A 20,688-nucleotide genomic window follows, 5' to 3' on the forward strand; every position below is an offset into this window, starting at 1 on the left:
CTATTTTATTCGTGATTGCAATGGCGAGTGTCCTGCAGGCAGGAGCGCCCAGCAAAAGTATATCATAACCCCATATTTCCTATTACCCAACACTTGATTCCTGCCGTTTCCTCATTGGCTGAGTACAAGTTCACAAACTATTCGATGCTTATTACTATACCATATATGTAGAATTTGATTTGACCAGCTGTTAATTTCTCCTTTTCCTTTTTTATTTCCTTCTTCTCTCATGACTAGAGGGCGCATGATTTTTTGTTTTTACTGATTCTGCACTGCTCATCCTGTTTTTCTTAGCTATCCTTGTTTTGAGAGAATGGGACCTTTCCTTTACCTGTGTATCATACTCCCCACTTCCATGTCACTGTCATGCCTGCACAATCACTTTTGAATATGCAAGGTTAGTGGAATTTTCCACTGCAAAAACACATTCTACTGCAAAAACACAAGACTCTTTCTCACACTGCGGTTGTGAGCAGAAACAGGAAGAAGACGTGAGACAGGGAAAGAGCTCCTGGAAGTAAAAGCTTCAGGGATATGATCGAGGAATGAGTGGAAGGTAAATCAGAAATCTTGTCGGAGGGAGAATTCATCACAAAACTCCATATTTTTTCATTCAGTGCAGACCGCTTCCTCTGTGCAAGCCCCCTTGCCTCCTGTCCCGCTAAGAAAAGCCTCTGCCCTCACAGCCTTTAGAGCTGTGAGCTGCCCTGCAGGATGCAAATCTTTCCCATCGTCTGCTTGCATGATCTAGAAGCCTTGTGTAGTTGAGGAGATGCTACACGCAAGGACATGCTGTTGCGCTGGAGAAATGAATGTTAGGTGTCCTTGGCTAGAGGTGTGGTGCTGAAACCTTGCTCAGGTACCTTCAAAAGGGCTGGGCACTTAGGGATTGGCAGTGGCCTCCTCTGCTCTCAGCAGAGTCTGGCTTCTTTTCAAGTGTAATATGAATGTTATTGCCCTTGGTGCCCAAAATCTGCAAGTGCCGGGCAGCTGGGAACAAGCCCAGCCAGCTCCCTTCACTCTGCACCAAGCCACAGTGAATCCCTTTGCCTCTCAGGTCTCACAGCCATTCACTCTGAGTTAAGCAGAAAATCTCAGGATTTCTGACTTCAGAGGACACTGTTGGGGCATGATGAAGGGGATGAGGGTGTGTAGAATAAAAGTGGCCCTAAAGCACTTTTCTGCCAACTACATTCTGTAGCTCTGGCAATGCAGATGCAGACATGCCCTTCTGGGTAAGAAATGATTTCATTTGACAAAATCTGAAAATAAAACCTTGTCCTGCTGCCATGGTCCTGTACACTCACTGCGCTGGGTCAGGACTGATTCCCTTGAGAGCCCGGGAGCAGAGGCCCTTGCTCCTCATTGCACACTGAACCTTAAAAAATGAAGCTCATGTCATGGAGCTGAATGAAAGATTCCAGTAGAGAAAGAAAAAGCATGGCAGTATGGCTGGGGGAATGGCATAGGTTTCACTCAGAAAAGCCTGTCCTAACATATCATTGTCTTTCCCTTCCTGTGCAGATCCCCATACCTAGAGGCAGCACATGTCCAACAGCAGCTCCATCACCGAGTTCCTCCTGCTGGCATTCGCAGACACGCGGGAGCTGCAGCTCCTGCACTTCGCGCTCTTCCTGGCCATCTACCTGGCTGCCCTCCTGGGCAACAGCCTCATCCTCACCGCCGTAGCCTGCGACCACCGCCTCCACACCCCCATGTACTTCTTCCTCCTCAACCTCGCCCTCCTCGACCTGGGCTGCATCTCCACCACTGTCCCCAAAGCCATGGCCAATTCCCTCTGGGACACCAGGGCCATCTCCTATCAAGGATGTGCTGCACAGGTCTTTCTGATTGTCTTCTTGTTTTCAGCAGAGTATTCTCTTCTCACCATCATGGCCTACGACCGCTACGTTGCCATCTGCAAGCCCCTGCACTATGGGAGCCTCCTGGGCGGCAGAGCTTGTGCCCAGATGGCAGGAGCTGCCTGGGGCAGTGGGGTTCTCTATGCTCTGCTGCACACTGCCAATACATTTTCCCTGCCCCTCTGCCAAGGCGATGCTGTGGATCAGTTCTTCTGTGAAATCCCCCAGATCCTCAAGCTCTCCTGCACTAACTCCTACTTCAGGGAAGCTGGGCTTCTCACATTCAGTAGTGTTCTGTTCTTGGGGTGTTTTGCTTCCATTGTGCTCTCCTATTTGCAGATCTTTAGGGCCGTGCTGAGGATGCCCTCTGAGCAGGGGCGGCACAAAGCCTTTTCCACGTGCCTCCCTCACCTGTTTGTGGTCTTTCTGTTTCTCAGCACTGGCATGTTTGCCTACCTGAAGCCCCCCTCCCTCTCCTCTCCATCCCTGGATCTGGTGGTGGCAGTTCTGTACTCAGTGGTGCCCCCGATATTCAATCCTTTCATCTACAGCATGAGAAACAAGGAGCTCAAGTGTGCTATCAGGAAAGTGATTACATGGATTTTTCTTAAGATTGATACATTTCTCCTCTTTCTCCACAAGTGACTTCCTTTGGTTTCCCTTGGAGGCTTGGTACTTACTTTCATTACCATGATGTTATATTTATCTTCAGTGTCATTTCCATGTATTACTTTTGTAGAAAGAAGTATTTTATTCACCCCACTTCTCCCGAGCTATGAAATTGCTATTTTTTTTTCTCTGGACATTTTTTGTCTACCTGGATGCCAGTACTCTCTCTTAGCATCTGCTTAATAAAATGGAATCTCCCCAGTGCACTGCCTGAAATCCTGTCTCTTCTTTCAAAGATGTTGCCAATAACATGGCTGAGCAGTGTGGTGGTTTCACATAGATGGCCAGCTGAAGTCCTCCACACTGCTCTTTCACCCCCCTCTAAAGGAAAAGCTGGAGAAAAAAGAGTGGAAAAGGACTCCAGGGTTGATTTAAGGGAGAGGCAGATGACTGATATATTTCAGTCATGGTCTTAACAGACTTTGTAGAGAGATTCAGGTAAGTTATTGAGCATTACTAACAGACGAGAGCAGTGAGAAACTAAAGGCCTAAAAACACCTTCACCCCAATCCACCGTCTTCTACCTCCTCCCCCCAGTGGTGCAGCGGAACGGGGAATGGGGGCTGCAGTCAGTCTATAACACTTTGTGTCTGCCGCTCCTTCATGGTCACCCTCTGCCCCTGCTCCAGTATGGGGTGCCTCCCATGGATGCCATCCTTCCCGAACTGATCCCCCCAGGCCCCCAGCTCCTGCGTGGGCTCCTCTCCATGGGATACAGTGCAGCCTGGAGTCTGCTCCGGCAGGGGTCCTCCATGGACCACAGCCTCCTCCAGGCCACATCCACCTGTTCCACCGGGGGCTTCTCCATGGGCTGCAGCGTGGAGATCTGCTCCATGTGGGACCCATGGGCTGCAGGGGGACAGCCTGCTCCACCAGGGGCCTGTCCACAGGCCGCAGGGGAACTTCTGCTCTGGTGCATGGAGCACCTCCTGCCCTCCTTCTGCACTGACCTTGGTGTCTGTACCAAGGACTGCTTCTCACTACATTTTCTCACTCCTCTCTCCCAGCTGCAGCTTCAGAGCAGGTTTCTTTCCCCCTTCCTTAAATCTGTTCTCACAGAGGCTAACCCAGCATCGCCCATTGGCTCAGCTCTGGCCAGCAATGGGTCACTTCTGGAGCCATCTGTAACTGGCTCTTATTTAACATGGGGCAGCTTCTGGACTCTGCTCACAGGGTCCAGCCCTAGATACCCCCTGCTACCAAAACAGTGACACGTAAGCCCAATACAAGCTGCTGCACCTCAGAAGGCCTGTAACTCCATGCGTTTGGGAGACAAAAAGCTCATCACCATCATATGAGCTGTGAGATATCAAGGGTAGGATTTAGGAGTAACCTGTTGGTGTCTGATGACAGTGAAAGTGGTGAATGGCCACTGAGGTACATCCCCGCGTCTGTCCCACATCGGGCAGGGCAGAGGACATCCTCTAGGAGAGTCATGTGGAGCTGCCTGGGAAGCTCAGGGGTTCTCCCTAGGGAGCATGTCCCAGGGGTGGGCAGTGCCTGGAGCCCTACAGAGTGAGAGCTTGCCCAAGGTGGAGTCACCCATAGGAACAGTGCCAAATTTTGATGTCCCCAGGCAAACAAGAACTCAGTGCCTGTGGGATTCAGTGAGGGACCAGCATGCTCAAAGAAGGAAGGCTGGAGAGGGGTTCCTCTCATCCTCAGGGAAGTCCAGCTGCCTGGATCTATAAAATACCTGGAAACCCCTAGAGTCCTTGGAAATATTCCCTAGTCTTCCTGAGCATCTGCCACAGATGTTGAATCCAGAGTGAGAGTTTAGCAGCAGTGATCCCAATACAGATAGGTCTACTTCCCACCGTGTGCAGCACAGCCAGTGTGCCGTCACCTCTTGGGCACCACAGCATGCTTGGTCTGCTCATAGCACCACCAGCTCAGGGCCACATGGGGAGCATGGGGAGGTGGCCAGGAAGAGCTGGAGAGGAGAGAGGAGGCATGAGGAGAGATCAGATGGGAGCTGACCTTGTCTAGAAGTTGCCTCAAATACTGGTGTTCATCTCATCCAAGACAAGGTCTGGACATATCCATTAATCCCTAAACCTAAATGCTACTCCACACCCTGACAGGAATCCACTACTCTAATGTTTGACCACAATATCCCTTGAAGCCAAACTTAGTCCATAGCCTTTTTCCATTACCCTTACACTCTTGCTCGCCCTGATCCCTGCCCTTAACACTAGCATTAAAATGCTCTAGTTAACCCTAGTCTTCTTGCAGACCTAAACAAAACCCTAAACCACAGAGCTTGACCATACCCTAACCACAGACCTGACACCACAAGCAGAACACCAAACACTTCCACTAGATTTTGCTTCATCTCTAACCCAGAAAAGTGAGCTCTAGTCACTAATGCCATACATGAACAACTAACACCCAAAGCCCCCATTCCTGTGCATTAACCTCCTCACCTTCAGCCCCTCTCCTGACCCTTAACTTTAGGCGCTTACCCCCTTGGCGCAGGGCAGGAGCCGTGAGGTTGCTGTGCACTCACATGGCATTCAAAGATGAATGTGAGGGGCCATGGATCTGATCAGCTCGTCAAACACAAGGAGGAGATGGGTGGGAATGCTCTGATGAGCTCAGCTCTGCCTCAGGATCTCCTGCCCCAGCAGGAGGAATGTGGCTGTGGCAGTGACTGTGAGGTCACTTCTGTCTCTGCAGATGATAGGGCAGCAGCAGGAACATGTCACGGAAAGGGACTGTGAGGTCACTTCTGTCTGAAGTAGCTGACAGGTCACCCTTGGCTTCTCCCTGGGATCTGTACTTTTTGGCTGACATCTGCCAGTGGCCCTGGTAGGCCAGCAGAAGGCACCTGGTTGGCATGCTGACTGTGGGATCCCCTCTGCCTCCATACCCAGGAGGACCCAGGCAGAAAGAAGGCCCGCATATGGGTTGTGCTGTCCCTTCTGCTTGAGTCCATGACTGGACAGCAGGAGGCACATGGCTTGGTTGTGTCCAGCCAAGAAGCTGCAAGGCCAGCAGCAGGCCCATGGCTTGGAAGATGCTGGTGAGGTGACTTCTGTCTGCTGGGCTGACAGGCCGCAAGGAGCCTGATGGGTTGGGATGCCTACTTCAGGAGTGGTTTCCACACTTATTGAGCTTTCTTTGGAAGTAGGAAATAGCAGGAGAGAAAAAATTGCCACAAAGTGCACCTTGGAAGGGTGGCACTGGCCATGAGGAGGAAGAAATATCTAGGGGAATAACTGGTCTTGCTGCTAGAGACTGAGGCAAAGAAGGCATTAAGTGCCTCAGCCTTTACCTCATCTCTTGTCACCAGGTTTCCCCCCACATCCAATAAAATATGATGATTCTCCTTAATCCTCCTTTATTAAAGTATTTATATAAACAGTTTTTATTGTCTTTGACAGTAATAGACAGATTGAGCTCCAGCTGGGCTTTGGCCCTTCTAACTTTGACCTGCACAGCCCCATAAAATTCAGGACACAGCTCCAGACAAACTGACAGCATGCATGAGAAGGAAGCACAGAAAATGCGGAACCTGGCAGCCTCCCATCCCCTACCCTTCTGTGACTCTGTGCTGCAATTCCATTCAACTCACTACTCCTGTATTATCCAAACTTTCCTGCAACTCCTGATGCTGCCATCTTGTCAGAGAGAGCACAATCACGTGAAGGTTAAACTGTCTGCCTGCAGACATGAACAGCTGACAGAATGGAGTGTCATTGTGGGGGAACCTTGAGAAACTGCAGGATTTTGCCTACAGAATCCTCTCGACATTTACAAGGAGAAGAGCTTAATCCTGCACCAGAGGAAGAGGAACCCCACACATGAGGGCAGACTGAGACCCTGCTGAGTGAACAGTGCCCAAGAGGAGGAGGGCCTGGAACACCACGACGGATGCCATACGAGCAGTGGTGCCACTCACCAGGAACCAGGCCAGCTTCAAACAGAGCTGCCTTAAGAGGAGCATTGCACCAAGAAAATCTGAGTTATCAGACTCAGCTGAGATCCAGTAAGACACCACACGGACAAGGGTCTAGAGCCAGCAGGGAAAGATGTGCAAGTGTGGGAGTCCTTTGAACAGCCAGGTGTAGACAGGATAGAGGGCTGTGGCAAGGCTGAAAGTCCCAACAGGACCCAGGTCTTTGTGTCCATGGCTATGGCTGTTGTCTCTGCCACTGAGGCCTATGAGGAGACAGCTTGTCATTAAAGTACCAGGGAATCATTGCCTCCTCGACCCCACCCATGAACCAGGCAGGGGTCATACCATTCTCCTGCACTTGTCCATGCACATCCCCATCTCCTACTGCCCCAGGAAGAGCCCTGAGCAAGGTGTGACAGAAACAGATCTCCCTTCCTGGGTGCCAGGGGACAAGGTCTGTTCCTTTTCTTTGGTGAAACACATCCAGGTTGTCTACTCATCAGTGTCACCTTTACACTGCCTTTGTCTCCTTGTTCTCACTGCCTCCTCCAATGTTCTGCTCTAACGAGCTCCAAGGGAGGCTGTGTCAGTGCTGGCCCTCAGGGAGACACTGCAGGAAACTTGCCTCTGACTTGGACTTCTTGAGAGATTTCTTCAATTGTCTCTCAGTGCCTGAGGTTCGTGGGCCCATCACCAAAACCCCCAGAGGGGTGATTCCAATGCCTTGGGCTGGGCCTCTGGTGCTGAGCTGGGCCGGGCTCCTGGGACAGAGAGTGCTCGAGGCAAGAGGGCCCTGGTGCAGAGAGCCAGCTCTGCCCAGGAGCAGCTCCTCTGCACAGCGCAGCAGGGCTGGGGGCTCTGACTGCAGGCACCCAGGCAGAAAGTGATTCCAGGCAGCCTGGAGGGTGTGGGCAGAGGAGAGCTCAGTGCAGGAGAAACCTTCACAGCTCTGCACATGGTAAGTGTCCGGCTGCAGGACAGTGCAGGAGAGGTTCCTGGAAGGGGCTCCTGGATCCGGGATGTCTCTGCCTGGCCAGGAGCTGCCAGGATGTCTCTTGTGGCTCGTGCTGTGTGGAGGAGAAGGTGCTGCAGAGCAGCCTTGGGCAGAGGAAGGGGAGGGCAGGGGCTGCCTGCAAAGAGAAGGCACTTTCTGCAGTCTCTGCCTGCATTTTCCTGCTCTAATTCTTGCGCAGGCTCTGTGTTAACAGAGTTGTAGGGATTGCACAGGTGAAGGAACTTCCTATTGCATTGAACTGAGACATAAACAGGTTAGTGATGAACCTGAGAATATCCCTTCCCTTCTCTCTGCTTACACACTGCACCAGGGCTTTTCTGAGCTGTTCTTTAGGACCTGCAGACAGGGAGATGTCCCTGGGAGGTGTCTGCAGGGCAGAGCTGGGCACACAGCGGATCGGATGGTGTCTGTGAGCATGGACAGGAGGAGACGTGGGGACAGAGAAAGAGCTGCTGGCAGGGACAGCTGCAGGCAGCAGGGACATGGGCAGGCAGTGAGAGGGAGCTGCTCCCTCCCTGCCATCCCCTGAAGTGCAGGCGCCTTCCTTGCAGCAGCCCCTGGTCTCCTCTCCTCACCAGCACAGCTTCTGTCATGGCATGTATAATCTGTGGAGCTGAGAATACGGGGTGTCTGAACCCTAAATCTCTGTGTAAGTAGGCACATTTGCTGCAGGCCCCCTCCACCTTCCTCCACAGAAGAAGGCATAGAATCACAGAATCATAGAATATCCCGAGTTGGAAGGGACCCACAAGGATCATCGAGTCCAGCTCCTGGCTCCACAGAGGTCTTACCCCAAAATTCCTACCATATGACAAGGAGCATATTCCAAACGCTTCTTAGACTCCAGAGCTCTTTTCCCTCTGCTGCCTGTGCTGGCCAGGTGGCACAGGGGTGTGAGGACAGGTTGTACCTCACCGACACCGCAGCCTCGGCACCAGGTTGGGTCCGCCCTGCCTGCCCATGCCTGCTTCTCTCCCTTGCCCAGCGTGGCAGCTGCTGGTGCCTGATTCTGACAGGGAATGCTGTGCATGGAGGGTGAAGCAGGAGGAGATGCTTGCTGTTCTCTCCGGCCAGACACAGGCGGTCTGTGAGCTGATTTCCTCTCTCAGGGTGGGGAATAGAGAAGACTCACATGGAGTCACACAGCCAAACACCCCTCACTCAACAGAGGGATCCCCTTCCCTGGAACCCTCCTCCAAGTACATGGCTCTGTTGGCACCTCTGTGTACCACTGCTCTGGAGCAGAGGTGGCCCATCGGGAGCTGCTGGGCAGAGGCATTTGCTGTGTACAGGACACTCAGCCAGCACAGAGCAGGGCTCCAGCCAGGGAGAGACAAAATGGTCTTCTAGAAAGAAAGGCAATGTGAAGGCTGCATTGAAGAATCAAATGGCTACAGCTCAGAGCAATTTTCCCTAACACTCTATATTTTTTCTTCTTTGGCAGTGTCCCTGATGAAGGGCAGAAAATGCCCAACAGCAGCTCTGTGAGCGAGTTCCTCCTGCTGGCATTCGCAGACACGCGGGAGCTGCAGCTCCTGCACTTCGCACTCTTCCTGGGCATCTACCTGGCTGCCGTCCTGGGCAACAGCCTCATCCTCACCGCCGTAGCCTGCGACCACCGCCTCCACACCCCCATGTACTTCTTCCTCCTCAACCTCGCCCTCCTCGACCTGGGCTGCATCTCCACCACTCTGCCCAAAGCCATGGCCAATTCCCTCTGGGACACCAGGGCCATCTCCTATGCAGGATGTGCTGCACAGGTGTTTGCATTTGTCTTCTTGATATCAGCAGAGTTTTTTCTTCTCACTGTCATGTCCTATGACCGCTACGTTGCCATCTGCAAGCCCCTGCACTACAGGACCCTCCTGGGCAGCAGAGCTTGTGCCCAGATGGCAGCAGCTGCCTGGGCCAGTGGCTTTCTCCATGGTGTCCTGCACACGGCCAGTACATTTTCCCTGCCCCTCTGCCAAGGCAATGCTGTGGAGCAGTTCTTCTGTGAAGTTCCACAGATCCTCAAGCTCTCCTGCTCAGATGCCTACCTCAGGGAAGTTGGGTTTATTGCATTTAGCTTTTGTTTAGGTGCTGGTTGCTTTGTTTTCATTGTGGTGTCCTATATGCAGATATTTAGGGCCGTGCTGAGGATGCCCTCTGAGCAGGGCCTGCACAAAGCCTTTTCCACGTGCCTCCCTCACCTGGCTGTGGTCTCCCTGTTTATCAGCACTATCGTGTTTGCCGGCGTGAAGCCCCCCTCCATCTCCTCCGTATACCTGGACTTTGTGGTGGCAGTTCTGTACTCTGTGGTGCCTCCAGCACTGAACCCACTCATCTACAGCATGAGGAACCAGGAGCTCAAGCATGCACTGAAGAAGCTGTTTCAGTTGTCTTCCAGAAGCAATTAGCTGCTGCTCTGCTGCTGCAATGGGAAAAACTCACCAAAAAAACACGGTGTGAGACACAGCCTTTCAGTGCCAGGTACCAGGTCCACAAATGCTGGCCCCAAACTGTGAGAAGCAAAGTAACAATGTTACGTACAGAAGGAGAGAAGATGGATCCTGAGGATACAGGGCTGCAGGCACCTGTGAGCAGTACTGACACTGACCTGCGGTCTCAATGCTCTTAGGGTAGGGAATAGGATAAAGAGGCCAGTGCCTGTCCTGTGCCACCTCCCCTCCAGCCCTGCCCTCCTACAGGTGGAGTATTTCTCCCTTACTCGGGCACCAGCAGCGCTTTGCCTCCTCCTCCTCCACAGGGAGATGAGCCACAGGCCTGGCTGTGTGTGAGGGAGCAGCAGACCTGAGCAGAAAAAAAGCCAGTTTCATGGCACCGGGGCATCTGAAGGGTCCAGCCCCTGCGGTTGGGTCTGTTCTCCGCAGCAAAGGGCTGTCACCAAGCCCCAGGTCTGTGGTTGCTCCTGCAGCTCTGAGGACCACTCCAAGGGCATCACAGTAACGATGGTCAGGACCTACGAGGGTCAGCCTGCCCATGGATCGCAACAGGAGGTTGGTAGGATTCCATAGTACACAAGGACACAGACACCTCGTTGCTCCGTTTTCATGAATGTCTTTATTACAAATTGCTACAAAACCCTACCTGTAAAGCAACTACATAGTGCAAGAAACTACTAAGTTACCACTAGGAAAGCAAATATGGGCTTGTGATGCTTTCCCTAAATCTGCACCAATAAATACTATTTGAGCTGCTACTGGTACGACACTCATGAATCCACTTGGTGGAGGGCACAAGGCAGGGCACCTTCCCCTTCTTTCTTTGGGGCCAGTCATGATAGCTCTTGAGTATTGTGAACATCGTTGGGTAACCCTAATGACATGCCTCCAGACTCTGTTTCTGGCTTTTTCCAAGGGTAAACAACTAAATAAAAGGATACCAGAGGGCTGTTGGCATAACTGCCTTGAATACAGAGAACGTCAAGTAGTTGTCTACCTTGCCTGGTCTCGCACAGGACCCTTCTGTTGTGGGGTTGCTGAGAGCCGAAGAAGAGCAGGTGCCGATGGCTGCCACAACGGTGCACCGGCAGCAATAGCGCACTGACCTCCAAGTCCTCCAAGCTCAAGAGCTGTGTATTCCTGTGAGCAAAAAGTCAGACAAAGGGGGCAGGAGACCTGCTTGGATGATCAAGGAGATCCTGGAGTGACTTAAATGAAAGAAGAAAGCATACATAATGTGGAAAAGGGGACAAGCCACTTGGGAAGAATATAGGGACAATGTCTGAGGATGCAGGGAAGTGACAGGGAAGTCCAAGGCCCATTTGAAGTTAAATCTTGCAAGAGGTGTCAAGGACAACAAAAAGGGCTTTTTCAAATATATCAAGAGCTGAAGGAAGATGAAGGAAAATATGGGCCCACTGGTTAACGAGGAGGGTGCCCTGGTGACAAAGGATACACAGAAGGCAGAATTACTGAATGCCTTCTTTGCTTCAGCCTTCACTGCTAAGACCAGCCCTCTGGAATCTCTGAGCTTCGGGACAAGGGAGGAGATCTGGAGAAATGAGGACTTTCCCTTGGTTGAAGAGGATCAGGTCAGAGATCTCTTAGGCAAACTTGACACCCACAAATCCATGGACCTCGATGGGATACATCCATGAGTGCTGAGGGAGCTGGCAGATGTTACTGCTGGCCCACTCTCCGTCATCTTTGAAAGGTCATGGAGAACAGGAGAGGTGCCTGAAGACTGGAAGAAAGCTCATGTCATGCCAGTCTTCAACAAGCGCAAGAAGGCCCCAGGCAACTACAGGCCGGTCAGCCTCACCTCCATCCCTGGAAAGGCGATGGAACAGCTCATCCTGCAGGTCATCTCCAGCATGTGGAGGAGAAGGTGATCAGGAGTAGTCAGCATGGGTTCACCAAGGGAAACCATGCTTCACCAACTTGATAGCCTTCTGTGATGGAATGACTAGCTGAGTGGGTGAGGGAGAGCAGTGGATGTTGTGTACTTTGACTTCAGCAAGGCTTTCAGCACTGTCTCCCATAACATCCTCACAGGCCAGCTCAGGAAGTGTGGGATGGATGAGTGGACAGAGAGGCGGATTGTGAGCTGGTTGGATGGCAGAGGTCAGAGGATTGTGTTTAGTGGAACAGAGTCTAGTTGGAGGCCTGGAGCCAGCAGTGTCCCCCAGAGATCTACACTGGGTCCAGTCCTGTTCAACTTATTTGTCAATGACCTGGATGATGGAATAGAGTGCACCCTCAGCAAACGTAAAGATGTGCTGTGTTTCAGGTCAAAGTGCTCCGTTTTGAGTCAGAGCTCACCTTTTTTTTCTTTTCTTTTTTTTTTTTTTTAACCCAAAGACCTCATGTACAGGTGCTGATAAGGTCTTGGTAGATAACCAAATAAAGGAACCAGCAGGTAGTCATTTTCTGTTTCATTTTCTGTGACTCTTGTTTCTCATAATTTCTCTTCAGGTACAGCAGTGCTTGTGGGATGAAGAGCCCAGCTGCAATGCGGAGGAAAAGCCCTGGTGGCCCTTGGGGCTGCCCCATTTTGCCCTGGCAGGCACTCCCTCTCTGTGAGTCGAGGTATTGCTGGCATTTGTAATCCCTGCTCAACTTTGTCCTTGGGGTTACATCGTGAACAAATTCATCCTCAAAAGAAGGCTCTGCCCCATGAGCACCCGGTGTCCAGCTGGTTTGGAGATACTGCCAAGGAGTTCTCAGAAACACTGACAAGCATTGCAGAGTGATAGGTTCACTGAGACTGGAGGGGACGTCCAAAGCCCATCTAGCCCAACCCACTAGCCAAGCATGGACACCTAAACCAGGCAGCCCAGGCCCATTTCCAGCTGTTCTTTGGGTATCTCCAGTGATGGGGACTCCGGTACTTTTTAGGAAACATGATCCAGTGCTTGGTATTGCTCACAGTAAAAGTGTTTTCCTGTGTGGAATGTCATGTATTCTCATGTCTTGTCCTGTCATGGAGACTGCTGAGATTGTCAGAGGAAAATACCTGATAGCGAATCCATGTCTCATAGCCACGTCATAGCAGCAGACAGAGACGGGGCTGAGGGACTCAATGTTTTCTCTGTATTAGTCTGTACCAAAAAGTTCTCCTAGACCTATGTATTCAGTAAAAGAGTTCAAGGATGAGAAGAGAATGTACTGAGAGGAAGGCCATGAAAAGCCACCAGGACAAGGGCCAGTTTCTGTCCCTGCAGGGGACTGACCCTGGGCAAGGCCCAGCTTGGGAAGCAGCCCTGTCAGACGTTCTTGGTGGGCAGTGAGCTGGGCAGGAGGCAGCCGTGTGCCCTGGCAGCACAGGAGGGAAGGCTGAGGGGCACCTCACTGCAGCCTGCCAGGAGCTGCAGGGATGTCAGGAAGAGCCCAGGGCCAGGCTCTGCCCTGCAGCCACGAGCCCTGCCTGCCCTTCTCCTGCCATGCTGCATGCGGTAGCTGCAGCAGAGGGGACCCCCAACCAGCCCCTGCATGGGGCTCTGCCACCCGCCTCACCCCAGCCCTCTCCAGTGCCCTCCTTGCTGCTCTCTGATGCACGCCAGGACCTCCCAGTGCATGCTGGCCAGCACATCTGCTGAGGGCCAGTGCGGTTGCTGCAGGGGCAGGGAGCTCAGCATGGCCCTGCCGTGGGCCTCCCTCTCCCCTTGCCCTCGGCCCAGGCTTGTCTCTGCTGGCAGGAGCACTCTTGGCATGCGCTTCCTGGCCTCCCCTCGCCTGTGCACAGCTGCTGCCCACTCAGGCTGCTGGCACAAACGTGTCCTCACAAGCAGCACCACCCCTTCGGCTGCTTCTCTTGGCCTCCCCAACCCCACTGCATAGACTCCTTGTCTCTGCTGGGCCACCTCTTAAACACCCAAATACATCCCTTGGCTGTCAGCTCCCTCTCCCCTGCCCTGTGGGGTGACAGACCCAGAGTGGGACATGCTACCTGTATTTGATATAGTTCTTGTGTATTTGCACTGGTGATGGCACAAAAAGACAGCTCCTTCAGCAATCATGTACATCCTTCTTCATGTTAGGACACAACTCAATGTCCTTCACTCTGCTTTATCTCATGGATGAACTAGATCAGTTCTCCTTGATTATTCTGAGGCACAATGCAATGCTTTTTGCCTTCTGTCCCTACAGCACAATATGTGTGACTTTCTCTTACTCTGCGCATTGACCTGACGGGTCATTTCACATTTTTCACTTTCAAAACCTTAGGTTTTTTTTCCAAAGTGGGGCAAGCTGATGGGTTCTGGCTCAGCCATTTGAAGCATGCTATACTTGAGTTTTTCAGCCTGAGTTTGCTAAAGATGACCCAGGAAGGTAAATGAATGTTCAAGTATCTAGTTTGAATAAGGGAGAGTATCATGGGTTTCCAATGGCCATTCCAAATCTAGGTCAATCCCAGGAACCCACTGAAGAAGAGGTTTGTCTTTGAAGGGGTTTCCTGTGCTGGGCTGGGCTGGAGTTACAGGGACAAAGACCACTGCTGGCAGTGGAGGTGCTATGGGAACTCCACCTGGCTCCACCTGATTTTCCCAAAGGGCTCCGATCTCCTGCAAGTCTTTTCTGACATCTGCCAGTCCAGGGAGGTGCCTCAAACACAAGGGGGCCACAGGAGGTTTTCCCTGGTTGCTTATGGTCAGACAGCAAAGCTCTGCCTGAATACCCAGTAATTTTTTTAGTACTTAACTAATAAAGAAACTACTCACCAGCTCAAATGATTCAATCCCTTCTGCTAAATGTCTCACGTGAAGTGTAGTTTCTATCATGAAGAAATGCTAATTTCCATGATCTATATTCATCGCAGGAGAAGAAATACTGATGATCTCCTTTACTTGCACTGTCATCGCTTTGTCTATCATGGTGTGCTCCCTCATCTTCCAGGCTCAAAACCCACCTTGATTACACAGACAGTGCTGAATGTCCCCTTTCCAGCTGCCTGTCTGGACCTATGCACTTCCCATCGTTCTCCTGGTTTGCCCTCCCCTTACTCTTTGATCATTCAGACCGCTCTCACCAACCTAGTTGCTGCTTTGAGTTTCAGTGAGTTCAAGGTCGCCCATCTATCAGCAGTCTGTCTAATGGTTTCCTTAGCAAGAAACTCATCGTTTATCATTGAATTAGTATGATATGGATTAATATTAACACTACTATTTAAAATTTCCTATTAATCAGTGTAAAATACATCATGTACAGTCATCTTTCTGGGAATGTAAACATCACTGGAGGCAACAAAATGAGGAACTTGAGCTTTGTTTGTTTTGAAAATTGCAGCATGATTTCCTGTTGTTTGTTTTTAAATAGGAAAAACCCTGCTTTTCCTATCTAAGCAGGGCTTCAAAGGAGAAACCCTAGACCAATATCTATAGGAGAATGATGCTCTAAACAGAAATGCAACAAAATTCAGCCTTTGAAATGAGGAAAGATTTCTAATAGATGCTCTTTGAAATCTTCCTCCTTAACTACACCATGAAAGCTCTCCAATTAGCTCTACAAGTCTTGAAGAAAACTTTGGGAGAGATATGGCTCCTTAGGAGTTTCTGCATTTTAGTGAGTTCCATGGTGTATTTTGGTGCTGAGTCTATAAAGCACAGGTACTGAGAGGAGAATGATGCAATTGCTTAAGAAAGTAAAGTCAGAAGGAACAGTTGAATTGACTTGGAGTATTAATGGGCCCCACTGAGGGCTGTTACTAACAAAGCCTCCCCAGGGACTTGTTAGGGCAGATAATTGGAGGCCATGATTACAGATAGGCAAAGGCACTGTGCTGAGAAAAGTCCAGGTTTTAGTGAAGCAGAAGGGCCAAGGCCTGACCTCAGCCACTAGGAGGGGAGATCCTGAACCCCCATGTCTCGCTCAGGGCTCTTCCTAGGGTCTGTGGGATGTGGTGGGCAGTGCGATCCCACGAGAAGAACAGTGGTATGACACCTCTCCACCTCTGAATAGGGTTGCAAGGAATGTAAAATTTCTGCTCCAGTTTCTAGTGGGCAGTCCTCCAAACACAGTAATGAATACTATGAGCAGGACTAGAGGGACCCTGCCTGAAGCCAAGGGGAGTAAAGAGACAATCAGGTTTATTGGACTGTGTGGATTCGATGGCCTGGCACATCAGACCCAAAAAAGTACAAGGCTCTAGTGGACACTGGAGCACAGTGTACTGTGATGTCATCAAGCTATAAAGGGGCAGAACCCATCTATATTTCTGGACTGACATGGGGATCCCAACTGTTAACTGGAGACGGAGGAAATTAAACAGTTGTGTGCATTCCCGATCTCTCACAGTACCCTTCTATTGTGGGGTTGCTGAGGGTGGAAGAAAGAAAGGTGCCCATCAGTACCACAGGAGCGCGCCAGCAGAAATATTGCACTGAGACTCCCTGATTCCCATCTATGAGCTGGTTCATCGACTGGAGAGCCAAGGATCGATCAGCTAGACTCGCTCCCCCTTTAATTGTCCTCTGTGGATACTGCAAAGGTCTAATGGTGAGTGGAGGCTAACAGTGGACTATCGTGGCCTGAATGAAGTCTCACTACTGCCAAGTGCTGCAGTGATGGGCATGCTAGATCTTCAATACAAACTGGAGTCAAAGGCAGCCTACTGCTATGTCACAACTGATATTCCTAATGCATTTTTCTCCATTCCTTTGCCAGCAGCATGCAGGTAACAGTTTGCTTTAATTTGGAGGGGCACCCAGTCCACCTGAAATCAACTGCCCCAGGGGTGGAAACACAGCCCTACCATTTGCCATGGACAGACCCAGACTGCCCTGGAACAGGGGGAAGCTCTTGAACACCAGCAGTACATTGATGGCATCATCATGTGGGGTTACAAAGCAGAGGCTGTTCTTGAGAACAGGAAGAAAATGTACTAAATCCTTCTGAAATATGATTTTACATTAAACAAAATAAGGTCAAGGGACCGGCACACTGGATCCTGATGCAGGCTGACCAGGGTCAAGGGGGCTGCAGCTCTGGCTCGGGCTGGGCGGTGGGTGGCAAGCAATTGCATTGTGCATCCCTTGCTTTCTACATGTTATTACTATTATTATTATTATCATCATCATCATCTCTTCCTTTTCTGTCCTATCAAACTGTCCTTATCTCAACACATGAGCTTTTTGGGGGTAAGGGTGAGCTGTGTGGTGCTGAGCTGCCTGCCAGGTTAAAGCACAACATGCTTGACAACCACACTCTAATAACACAAATCACGTCTTCCCGTGTTCAGAGGGAAGCAGTCTGAGATGACTTCAGTCTGCTGCAAGCACCACACCCCAGGAGAGACCCTGCTGCCTTCAGGAGCTGTCAGCCCTGAGGCCTTGGGGACACCTTGAGGGAGCCCAGTGGCACAGAGCAAGCGATGCCATGGTCAGGTGCTGTGCTGCTGAGCTGGGCCGGGCTCCTGGGCCCAAGGGGAGCTCCTGGCAAGCGGGCAGCGCTGCAGAGAGCCAGCTCTGCCCAGGAGCAGCTCCTCTGCACAGTGCAGCAGGGCTGGGAGCTCTGACCACAGGTGTCATGAGGAGAGGAGAGAAGGAGAGAGGGGCTCGAGGCAGTGAGGAGCGCAACAGCAGAGGGCAGCGTGTGGCAGGACAGATCTGCAGACTCTTGACACAGTGAGTCTCTGGCAGCAGGGCAATGCAGGTGTAGTTGCCAAAGGGGTCTTCTACAGCTGGCACATCCGATGGCTGATAGCATCTGTCAGGATAGGTCTCACTCCACCTGTAATGTGGACTAGAAGATGCTTTAGAGAATGGCATTTATGAGGGGGCATTTCCAGAGGAAGACCGAGGCTTGGTTAATCTGAAGAGGCTTTTTTTGGTTGTGTGCTCTCAGATTCCTGCAGTGGAGGGGAAGCAGGTTTCATGGCAATGGATTTTCTGAATTGTAGAGGAGACTGAGATTCCTAGAGTATTGCACTGAGAGATCAATATGTCAACGATGAACTTGATAAAGTCCCTTCAGGCACCTCAGCTTAAAGACTGCACCAGCTTCATGTTTCTGGTCTCCTCAGGTTTTAACTGAGCTGATCTTTAGGAGCTGCAACCCCTGTGACGCCCATGGACAGGGCTCTGTACTCAGTAGTCCTCTGCAGGGCAGAGCTCAGCACACAGCTTATGGGATGGGGTCTGTGAGCGTGGACAGGAGATGTGGGGACAGAGAACCCGCTCCCAGCAGGGACACGGGCAGGCAGCAGGGACACGGGCAAGCGGTGGGAGGGAGCTACTGCCAGAAATGCTGTGCGAGGGAGGGCTCAGGCACCTCCCTGCCATCCCCTGCAGGGCAGGCACCTTCCCTGGGACACCCCCTGCTCTCCTCTCCTGCCAGCAGAGCCTCTGCCTTCAAGCCCCTGGTGTCCCCAGCAGGAGCTGCCTCCTCTGCAGACAGATCTGCAGCAGAGAAGGGTCTGCTGCGTCCGTCTGTCCCTCCCTGGCCTTGCCTCCCCTAGCAGCAGCTGGCATTCCTCCTGGCTTCACCTGGCCGTGCTGCTGCTGGTCTTGTTTCCAGGCTGACTGGGGATGGGGGTTTCACATGCACATGGAATGAACCTTCAGTGTGCTTGGGGGAAGGGGAGTAGGGGGACAGGGTGAAGGGTCTGGAGATGTGCACTTTGAGCATGGATTCAGCAGTGCCCTGGTTCTTTTCAGGTGAACATGTGAGTGTAATTATCCCGCAGCTCATAGACATGCCAGCAGAAGAGAGCAGCTTTTATGGACAGACTGGCTGTCCCCTCTGAAGGAACACTCTGCACTAAAGGGACAGTCCGTTTGCCTCTGTGGAGCCACAAGGTTTCACTTGGAGTGTAACAGGAACGACAGTATACAGAAAAGAAATCCAGACAGCCCTGCTCTGCAGTTGGGTGAATTTGGAAAGGCAATGTGGATAATCACCTGATATGAGGAGTGAATTTTATCTGTGATTACCACATTCCCCTTTCCTTATTATTATAGGTGAGGACTGACTACAACATTGCCCAGAGTAGAGTATCCTACTCTCAGGGACACCCTCAGGCAGCATCAATCACAACTCAAGAAATGAACCTGCAACATCTATGAAGAATACACCAAAACTGAATTAGTTCTTATCAGATAATTTTGTTGTACTTCCTTACTGCCTTTTTCCTCTGTGGTCAGGACCCCATGCCTAGAACTACCAAATGCCTAACAGCAGCTCCATCACCGAGTTCCTCCTCCTGCCATTCGCAGACACGCGGGAGCTGCAGCTCCTGCACTTCGCGCTCTTCCTGGCCATCTACCTGGCTGCCCTCCTGGGCAACGGCCTCATCCTCACAGCCGTAGCCTGTGACCACCGCCTCCACACCCCCATATACTTCTTCCTCCTCAACCTCACCCTCCTCGACCTGGGCTGCATCTCCACCACTCTGCCCAAAGCCATGGCCAACTCCCTATGGGACACCAAGGACATCTCCTATCAAGGATGTGCATCTCAAGTCCTTTTTCTAATCTCGTTCTTTGATGCAGAGTATTCCCTCATCACCATCATGGCATGCGACCGCTACGTAGCCATCTGCAAGCCCCTGCACTACGGGACCCTCCTGGGCAGCAGAGCTTGTGCCCAGATGGCAGCAGCTGCCTGGGGCAGTGGCTTTCTCCATGGTGTCCTGAACATGGCCAATACATTTTCCCTGCCCCTCTGCCAAGGCAATGCTGTGGATCAGTTCTTCTGTGAAATCCCCCAGATTCTCAAGCTTTCCTGCTCAGACTCAGACTACCACAGGGAACATGCAGTTATTGGTTTTAGCCTTTGTGTATTCTTTTGTTGTTTTGTTTTCATTTTGTTGTCGTATGTGCAGATCTTCAGGGCGGTGTTCAGGATGCCCTCTGAGCATGGCCGGCACAAAGCCTCTTCCACGTGCCTCCCTCACCTGGACGTGGTCTCCCTCTTTCTCAGCACAATCATGTTTGCCCACCTAAAGCCCACCAGCATCTCCTCCCAATCCTTGGACCTGGTGGTGTCATTTCTGTACTCGGTGGTGCCTCCAACAGTGAACCCCCTCATCTACAGCATGAGGAACCAGGAGCTGAAGGATACAGTGAGGAAACTCTCTGAAAATTTTCCATATGAGTAATGTCCATATATTCCTTAAAGGATTCCCACAATATGTCAGAAAATGTTTTGTCAATGTTTTTCTTTTTTTTTTTTAAATTAATTTCTCAAATGAATGATTTTGACTTTAATCCTGCTTTTCTTCGTGTTCTGCCTGTAAATTCATTAATTTATTCTAAACTAATCATCTTCTGTACCTATACAACCAGGCTTCCTGTGCAGATAAAAACAATAAAGATGCCATCAGAACCTTACTGGTCTAAGGTCCAATCTGTTCACACCTTTTCTAGTGCTGGGGGAGCAGCCCCAGCATGCAGGAGGGGCTCAGGGCCAAGAGCCCAGCTGCTACATGGAGGAGCAGCCCCGGTGGCCCTCGCGGCTGCCCCTCACTGCCCGCTGGGCTCTGCCTCTCTGCTGCCTTTGGGTCGGGGCTGCTGCTTCCCTGGAGCCATGGCCATGGCCAGCAGCAGGACGTGGCCTTTTCACTGCTGCTTTCTTTTGGCTTCCACATTGTTCTCTTGTGCTCTTGTACGTGGGTTAGCCCTCAGATCTTGTGTACCTTGGTGACAGTCCTGTTGTCTCTGCACTGGCATCCCTGTCCCAGCAGGCAGCAGCAGCCTGTGTCACAGCTGCCCTCCCTGATACCACGGCAGTAACAAATGGGGCTCTGCAGGGCAAACCCAGAAGCCTGGATGCCTCTTCCAATGCCGCTGTTAGGAACAG

General features: G+C 51.4%; 2 protein-coding genes across 2 annotated transcripts; both read left to right on the forward strand.

Moving 5' to 3' along the window:
* Window positions 1-1,547: 1,547 nt before the first annotated feature.
* On the forward strand, window positions 1,548-2,507 carry LOC136787153 (olfactory receptor 14C36-like). The gene has a single exon (XM_066984286.1). It carries the CDS (start codon window positions 1,548-1,550, stop codon window positions 2,505-2,507), a length of 960 nt encoding a protein of 319 aa, XP_066840387.1.
* Window positions 2,508-19,054: 16,547 nt separating this feature from the next.
* Window positions 19,055-19,987, forward strand: LOC136787154 (olfactory receptor 14A16-like). The gene has a single exon (XM_066984287.1). The coding sequence runs from the start codon at window positions 19,055-19,057 to the stop codon at window positions 19,985-19,987; it is 933 nt and encodes a 310-aa protein (XP_066840388.1).
* The last annotated feature ends 701 nt before the right edge of the window (window positions 19,988-20,688 follow it).

Source organism: Anser cygnoides, chromosome 28 (assembly GCF_040182565.1).
Source record: "Anser cygnoides isolate HZ-2024a breed goose chromosome 28, Taihu_goose_T2T_genome, whole genome shotgun sequence".
Classification (NCBI taxonomy): domain Eukaryota; kingdom Metazoa; phylum Chordata; class Aves; order Anseriformes; family Anatidae; genus Anser; species Anser cygnoides.